Source organism: Salmo salar, chromosome ssa26 (genome assembly GCF_905237065.1).
Source record: "Salmo salar chromosome ssa26, Ssal_v3.1, whole genome shotgun sequence".
NCBI classification, from domain to species: Eukaryota; Metazoa; Chordata; class Actinopteri; order Salmoniformes; family Salmonidae; genus Salmo; species Salmo salar.
The window spans coordinates 52,566,356-52,575,936 of NC_059467.1; the positions used below are offsets into that span (position 1 = coordinate 52,566,356).

General features: G+C 39.9%; 1 protein-coding gene across 6 annotated transcripts in view; it reads left to right on the forward strand.

Annotated features, from left to right (window-relative positions):
- Positions 1–9,364, forward strand: part of abcc12 (ATP-binding cassette, sub-family C (CFTR/MRP), member 12) — a 146,165-nt gene extending 136,801 nt beyond the window's left edge. For all 6 annotated transcript variants that reach the window (XM_045708041.1, XM_045708042.1, XM_045708039.1 and 3 more), the window contains 4 exons: positions 43–121; positions 1,523–1,636; positions 4,257–4,421; positions 5,273–9,364. In XM_045708041.1, the coding sequence (XP_045563997.1) occupies positions 43–121; positions 1,523–1,636; positions 4,257–4,421; positions 5,273–5,365 (451 nt within the window). In that variant the 3' untranslated portion in view covers positions 5,366–9,364. The remainder of the gene's footprint in view (positions 1–42; positions 122–1,522; positions 1,637–4,256; positions 4,422–5,272) is intronic.
- Positions 9,365–9,581: the final 217 nt, after the last annotated feature.

Sequence of the window (9,581 nt, forward strand, 5' to 3'; positions counted from 1 at the left end):
GTATTACTGTATCTCTACATGTGATTTGTTCCCCTGCTGCAGGTATAATCTGGATCCTTTCAACAGCTATAGCGATGAGGACATCTGGTCTGCTCTGGAGAAGACCTGCATGAAACACACAGTACGTCCAGCCTCTATGTGGACCATTGCAGAAGGCATGGTTTACCGTCTGCTGGCTGACAGAGATCAAGTGTTGACACCAGTTGAAAGTCACAGGAGTATAGATGGTGGTGATGATGATGAGGATGATGATGATGGTGGTGATGATGGTGGTGCTGGTGGTGGTGGTGGTGGTGATGGTAGTGATGATGGTGGTGATGATGATGGTGGTGGTGATGGTGGTGGTGATGATGGTGGTGATGGTGGTGGTGATGATGGTGGTGATGATGGTGGTGGTGGTGATGATGGTGGTGATGATGGTGGTGGTGGTGATGATGGTGGTGATGGTGGTTTTGGTGATGGTTTTGTTGATGGTGATGGTGATGATGGTGGTGATGATGGTGGTGATGATGGTGGTGATGATGATGGTGGTGATGATGATGATGATGGTGGTGGTGGTGATGATGATGGTGATGATGATGATGGTGATGATGATGATGATGATGATGATGATGATGGTGATGATGGTGGTGGTGATGATGGTGGTGGTGATGATGGTGGTGGTGATGGTGGTGGTGGTGATGATGGTGATGATGGTGGTGGTGGTGATGATGATGGTGATGATGATGGTGATGATGGTGGTGGTGGTGATGATGATGGTGATGATGATGATGGTGATGATGATGATGATGATGATGATGATGGTGATGATGGTGGTGATGATGATGGTGGTGGTGATGGTGGTGATGATGGTGGTGATGATGGTGATGGTGGTGGTGATGATGGTGGTGGTGATGATGATGATGGTGATGGTGGTGATGGTGATGATGGTGGTGATGGTGATGATGGTGATGGTGGTGGTAATGGTGGTGATGGTGGTGGTGGTGGTGATGGTGATGATGGTGATGGTGGAGGTGGTGGTGATGGTGGTGGTGATGGTGGTGGTGGTGGTGATGGTGATGATGGTGATGGTGGTGGTAATGGTGGTGATGGTGGTGGTGGTGGTAATGGTGGTGATGGTGGTGATGGTGGAGGTGGTGGTGATGGTGGTGGTGATGGTGGTGGTGGTGGTGGTGGTGGTGATGGTGATGATGGTGATGGTGGTGGTGATGGTGGTGGTGGTGGTAATGGTGGTAATGGTGGTGGTGGTAATGGTGGTGGTGGTAATGGTGGTGATGGTGATGGTGGTGGTGGTGGTGGTGGTAATGGTGGTGGTGGTAATGGTGGTGATGGTGGTGGTGGTGGTGGTGGTGGTAATGGTGGTGATGGTGGTGGTGGTGGTAATGGTGGTGGTGGTAATGGTGGTGGTGGTAATGGTGGTGGTGGTAATGGTGGTGATGGTGGTGGTGGTGATGATGGTTTTGATGTTGACCGTCACTATCGTGATGATACCAACATTTCCACGTCCCTCTGTGTGTCTCAGATCTCCAGTCTCCCTGAGAAGCTGCAGTCTGAGGTAGTGGAGAACGGGGAGAACTTCTCTGTCGGAGAGAGACAGCTGATGTGTATGGCCAGAGCACTGTTACGAAACTCCAAGGTCAGCCCACAGAAACATCTCCTTTTACAGCAACATAGAATGTACATACAGCTAGTCATACCGTATTCCAGGAAAAATGTATTTTACAGTACATACAGCTAGTCATACCGTATTCCAGGAAAAATGTATTTTACAGTACATACAGCTAGTCATACCGTATTCCAGGAAAAATGTATTTTACAGTACATACAGCTAGTCATACTGTATTCCAGGAAAAATGTATTTTACAGTACATACAGCTAGTCATACTGTATTCCAGGAAAAATGTATTTTACAGTACATACAGCTAGTCATACTGTATTCCAGTAAAAATGTATTTTACAGTACATACAGCTAGTCATACCGTATTCCAGGAAAAATGTATTTTACAGTACATACAGCTAGTCATACCGTATTCCAGGAAAAATGTATTTTACAGTACATACAGCTAGTCATACTGTATTCCAGGAAAAATGTATTTTACAGTACATACAGCTAGTCATACCGTATTCCAGGAAAAATGTATTTTACAGTACATACAGCTAGTCATACCGTATTCCAGGAAAAATGTTTTTTACAGTACATACAGCTAGTCATACCGTATTCCAGGAAAAATGTATTTTACAGTACATACAGCTAGTCATACCGTATTCCAGGAAAAATGTATTTTACAGTACATACAGCTAGTCATACCGTATTCCAGGAAAAATGTATTTTACAGTACATACAGCTAGTCATACTGTATTCCAGGACAATGTATTTTACAGTACATACAGCTAGTCATACTGCATTCCAGGAAAAATGTATTTTACAGTACATACAGCTAGTCATACCGTATTCCAGGAAAAATGTATTTTACAGTACATACAGCTAGTCATACTGTATTCCAGGACAATGTATTTTACAGTACATACAGCTAGTCATACTGCATTCCAGGAAAAATGTATTTTACAGTACATACAGCTAGTCATACCGTATTCCAGGAAAAATGTATTTTACAGTACATACAGCTAGTCATACTGTATTCCAGGAAAAATGTATTTTACAGTACATACAGCTAGTCATACCGTATTCCAGGAAAAATGTATTTTACAGTACATACAGCTAGTCATACCGTATTCCAGGAAAAATGTATTTTACAGTACATACAGCTAGTCATACCGTATTCCAGGAAAAATGTATTTTACAGTACATACAGCTAGTCATACCGTATTCCAGGAAAAATGTATTTTACAGTACATACAGCTAGTCATACTGTATTCCAGGACAATGTATTTTACAGTACATACAGCTAGTCATACTGCATTCCAGGAAAAATGTATTTTACAGTACATACAGCTAGTCATACCGTATTCCAGGAAAAATGTATTTTACAGTACATACAGCTAGTCATACTGTATTCCAGGACAATGTATTTTACAGTACATACAGCTAGTCATACTGCATTCCAGGAAAAATGTATTTTACAGTACATACAGCTAGTCATACCGTATTCCAGGAAAAATGTATTTTACAGTACATACAGCTAGTCATACTGTATTCCAGGAAAAATGTATTTTACAGTACATACAGCTAGTCATACTGTATTCCAGGAAAAATGTATTTTACAGTACATACAGCTAGTCATACTGTATTCCAGTAAAAATGTATTTTACAGTACATACTGCTAGTCATACCGTATTCCAGGAAAAATGTATTTTACAATACATACAGCTAGTCATACCGTATTCCAGGAAAAATGTATTTTACAGTACATACAGCTAGTCATACTGTATTCCAGGAAAAATGTATTTTACAGTACATACAGCTAGTCATACCGTATTCCAGGAAAAATGTATTTTACAGTACATACAGCTAGTCATACCGTATTCCAGGAAAAATGTATTTTACAGTACATACAGCTAGTCATACCGTATTCCAGGAAAAATGTATTTTACAGTACATACAGCTAGTCATACCGTATTCCAGGAAAAATTTATTTTACAGTACATAGAGCTAGTCATACTGTATTCCAGGAAAAATGTATTTTACAGTACATACACCTAGTCATACTGTATTCCAGGACAATGTATTTTACAGTACATACAGCTAGTCATACTGTATTCCAGGAAAAATGTATTTTACAGTACATACAGCTAGTCATACTGTATTCCAGGAAAAATGTATTTTACAGTACATACAGCTAGTCATACCGTATTCCAGGAAAAATGTATTTTACAGTACATACAGCTAGTCATACCGTATTCCAGGAAAAATGTATTTTACAGTACATACAGCTAGTCATACTGTATTCCAGGAAAAATGTATTTTACAGTACATACAGCTAGTCATACTGTATTCCAGGAAAAATGTATTTTACAGTACATACAGCTAGTCATACTGTATTCCAGGAAAAATGTATTTTACAGTACATACAGCTAGTCATACCGTATTCCAGGAAAAATGTATTTTACAGTACAGAAATTACCAGGTATTTACTACCTAATTGACATTAGTAAATTGCCATTTTAAATAGTTACCTAGCCTCAATTTCCAAGCTTCTTCCAGACCTGGAAGGATGGCATTGCGAGACTACACATCTGGTGACCTAATAACCTTTTAATGATAGTTATTAGTCTGGTCTCTCCTCCGTCTTTCTCAGATCATCTTGTTGGACGAAGCGACAGCGTCGATCGACTCGGAGACAGACTCTCTCATCCAGCACACCATCAGAGACGTGTTCCAGGACTGTACCATGCTTACAATTGCTCACCGCATTATCACTGTCCTGGAGTCAGATCGTATACTGGTCATGGACGCCGGAAAGGTAGGCTATACACACGAACGCAGACAGGAAGACAGACACACTAGCTAACTGACCTGTTACAAATCAAATCAAAATCAAAATCAAATGTATTTATAAAGCCTTTCTTACATAAGCTGATATCTCAAAGTGCTGTACAGAAACCCAGCCTAAACCCCCCCAAACAGCAAGCAATGCAGGTGTAGAAGCACGGTGGCTAGGAAAAACTCCCTAGAAAGGCCAGAACCTAGGAAGAAACCTAGAGAGGAACCAGGCTATGAGGGGTGGCTAGGAAAAACTCCCTAGAAAGGCCAGAACCTAGGAAGAAACCTAGAGAGGAACCAGGCTATGAGGGGTGGCTAGGAAAAACTCCCTAGAAAGGCCAAAACCTTAGGAAGAAACCTAGAGAGGAACCAGGCTATGAGGGGGTGGCTAGGAAAAACTCCCTAGAAAGGCCAGAACCTAGGAAGAAACCTAGAGAGGAACCAGGCTATGAGGTGGTGGCCAGTCCTCTTCTGGCTGTGCCGGGTGGAGATTATAACAGAACATGGCCAAGATGTTCAAATGTTCATAGATGACCAGCAGGGTCAGATAATAACAACAAACACATAACCCCACTCTGGGGGTTTAAAATGATTCAAACTAAAGCATAAAACTTGTTTCACACTTTTCATGAGAAGCTTTCGTGTATTGGCTTCATATTGGGTTTTTTAAAGGGGTTCAAAATAAACTAAACATTGGTGAGTATTGATAGACTGAGAGGAGATAGATTGATGTATAAATGAACTGATGTGTGTGTGTGTGTGTGTGTGTGTGTGTGTGTGTGTGTGTGTGTGTGTGTGTGTGTGTGTGTGTTTTTTGTGCTCACCTGGCAGGCGGTTGAGTTTGACAGTCCAGAGGTCCTGATGCAGAGACCAGATTCTCAGTTTGCAGCTCTCCTGGCTGCAGCCAACACCGTCAGCACATGAGCCTGGCCCAGGTCTGGACACCCCTCCATCTGTAGTCTGGACACCCCTCCATCTGCAGTCTGGACACCCCTCCATCTGCAGTCTGGACACCCTCCATCTGCAGTCTGGACACCCCTCCATCTGCAGTCTGGACACCCCTCCATCTGCAGTCTGGACACCCCTCCATCTGCAGTCTGGACACCCCTCCATCTGCAGTCTGGACACCCCTCCATCTGCAGTCTGGACACACCTCCATCTGCAGTCTGGACACACCTCCATCTGCAGTCTGGACACACCTCCATCTGCAGTCTGGACACCCCTCTATCTGCAGTCTGGACACCCCTCTATCTGCAGTCTGGACACCCCTCTATCTGCAGTCTGGACACCCCTCTATCTGCAGTCTGGACACCCCTCTATCTGCAGTCTGGACACACCTCCATCTGCAGTCTGGACACCCCTCCTGTCCTTAATTGTCGGACCCCCCCCACCTGTCCTTAATTGTCGGACCCCCCCACCCCTACCTGTCCTTAATTGTCGGACCCCCCCTTACCTGTCCTTAATTGTCGGAACCCCACCTACCTGTCCTTAATTGTCGGACCCCTCCACCTCTACCTGTCCTTAATTGTCGGACCCTCCCCCCTTACCTGTCCTTAATTGTCGGACCCTCCCCCTTCACCTGTCCTTAATTGTCGGACCCCCCACCCAACCTGTCCTTAATTGTCAGACCCCCCACCCATACCTGTCCTTAATTGTCAGACCCCCCCACCCCTACCTGTCCTTACTTGTTGGACCCCCCAATACCTGTCCTTAATTGTCGTACCCCCCCACCCCTACCTGTCCTTAATTGTCGGACCCCCCCACCGCTCAATGCTTCCTCTGTTTTCCATGGACACGCATGAATGTGCATGTGCCTGCATGCACCTTATCCACACAAACAAATGCAAACACACACACACACACACACACACACACACACACACACAGTGTGCATGCACACACACACACATACACACACACACACACACACACACACACAGGGAATGGTCTGTCCTGAAGCCTAGGGCAACATTGACTGAGGAGGCTGTATCAGGCAGTAACACCTTTATGAAGTGAGAAAACAGCAGTAACACCTTTATGAAGTGACAAAACAGCGGTAACACCTTTATGAAGTGACAAAACTGCAGTAACACCTTTATGAAGTGACAAAACAGCAGTAACACCATTATGAAGTGACAAAACAGCAGTAACACCTTTATGAAGTGACAAAACAGCAGTAACACCTTTATGAAGTGACAAAACAGCAGTAACACCTTTATGAAGTGACAAAACAGCAGTAACACCTTTATGAAGTGACAAAACAGCAGTAACACCATTATGAAGTGACAAAACAGCAGTAACACCTTTATGAAGTGACAAAACAGCAGTAACACCATTATGAAATGACAAAACAGCAGTAACACCTTTATGAAGTGACAAAACAGCAGTAACACCATTATGAAATGACAAAACAGCAGTAACACCATTATGAAGTGACAAAACAGCAGTAACACCATTATGAAATGACAAAACAGCAGTAACACCATTATGAAGTGACAAAACAGCAGTAACACCATTATGAAGTGACAAAACAGCAGTAACACCTTTATGAAATGACAAAACAGCAGTAACACCATTATGAAATGACAAAACAGCAGTAACACCTTTATGAAATGACAAAACAGCAGTAACACCATTATGAAGTGACAAAACAGCAGTAACACCATTATGAAGTGACAAAACAGCAGTAACACCATTATGAAATGACAAAACAGCAGTAACACCATTATGAAGTGACAAAACAGCAGTAACACCTTTATGAAATGACAAAACAGCAGTAACACCATTATGAAGTGACAAAACAGCAGTAACACCTTTATGAAATGACAAAACAGCAGTAACACCATTATGAAGTGACAAAACAGCAGTAACACCATTATGAAGTGACAAAACAGCAGTAACACCATTATGAATTGACAAAACAGCAGTAACACCATTATGAAGTGACAAAACAGCAGTAACACCATTATGAAATGACAAAACAGCAGTAACACCATTATGAAGTGACAAAACAGCAGTAACACCATTATGAAGTGACAAAACAGCAGTAACACCATTACGAAGTGACAAAACAGCAGTAACACCATTATGAATTGACAAAACAGCAGTAACACCATTACGAAGTGACAAAACAGCAGTAACACCTTTATGAAGTGACAAAACAGCAGTAACACCTTCATGAAGTGACAAAACAGCAGTAACACCATTATGAAGTGACAAAACAGCAGTAACACCATTATGAAGTGACAAAACAGCAGTAACACCTTTATGAAGTGACAAAACAGCAGTAACACCTTTATGAAGTGACAAAACAGCAGTAACACCTTTATGAAGTGACAAAACAGCAGTAACACCATTATGAAGTGACAAAACAGCAGTAACCTTTATATGATTCACAGCACTTTGTATTTTATATGATTCACAGCACTGTATTTTATATGATTCACAGCACTGTCTTTTATATGATTCCCAGCACTGTCTTTTATATGATTCCCAGAACTGTCTTTTATATGATTCCCAGCACTGTCTTTTATATGATTCCCAGAACTGTCTTTTATATGATTCCCAGCACTGTCTTTTATATGATTCCCAGCACTGTCTTTTATATGATTCCCAGCACTGTCTTTTATATGATTCCCAGAACTGTCTTTTATATGATTCACAGCAGTGTAAACAGGCAGTAAAGAGGATTTATTTTTGATAATCCTATGTGAATGTTAGCCTGGGTACCCAGACCTGTTTGTGCTGTCATTCCACTCCTTGCCACTCTTTGTCAAATCCCAATGAGTGGCAAGGATACGGAATAACAGCACAAATAGGTCTGGGTACCCAGGCTAGGTAAAGCTAATGTCACAGTGAAATCTCATTCTCATGTCTAGACGCCCAGATTCCTGCAGAACTAATCATTCCTGTTATTGTTGTTATTATACATGCTACGTGGTTTCATCTCCTAATATTTATTTTAAAGTGTATATTTATTTATTTATTTTGTCTCTGAATTTAACGTTTACGTTGAAAGTGTCAAAGATAAAATAGTGAACGCGGTAGACATGGAACAAAACATAAACCGTCTGTACAGATCTATAACTGGATGGATGGTTTAAATTACAATTATTAAATTACATTTATTAAATTAAATGTATTAAATTACATGTATTAAATTACATTTATTAAATTAAATGTATTAAATTACATGTATTAAATTACATTTATTAAATTACTGGATGGATGGTTTAAATTACATTTATAAATTACATTTATTAAATTACATGTATTAAATTACATTTATTAAATTACATTTATTAAATTACTGGATGGATGGTTTAAATTACATTTATAAATTACATTTATTAAATTACATTTATAAATTACATTTATTAAATTACTGGATGGATGGTTTAAATTACATTTATAAATTACATTTGTTAAATTACATTTATTAAATTAAATGTATTAAATTACATGTATTAAATTACATTTATTAAATTACTGGATGGATGGTTTAAATTACATTTATAAATTACATTTATTAAATTACATGTATTAAATTACATTTATTAAATTACATTTATTAAATGACTGGATGGATGGTTTAAATTACATTTATAAATTACATTTATTAAATTACATTTATAAATTACATTTATTAAATTACTGGATGGATGGTTTAAATTACATTTATAAATTACATGTATTAAATTACATTTAATAATGACATTTATTAATTTACATGTATTAATTTACATGTATTAAATTACATTTATAAATGACATGTATTATATCTCATGGGGATGAGTCTGAGAATATGTAACTCTTCCATCTAATACCCATAGTGCTATACATTTGATTGTTATTTGATTACAATATCCAAAATACATGTTATAATTCAGCTGTATTACCTCAATAAAGCACAACTCAAACTTGGACAGCCTAATATTTTAACTTGGAACAACGAACAAACTACAATCAGTAGAATACTAGAGGTGACCTGATTCTACAGAGCTGGTGTCAGAATACTAGAGGTGACCTGATTCTACAGAGCTGGTGTCAGACTACTAGAGGTGACCTGATTCTACAGAGCTGGTGTCAGAATACTAGAGGTGACCTGATTCTACAGCGCTGGTGTCAGACTACTAGAGGT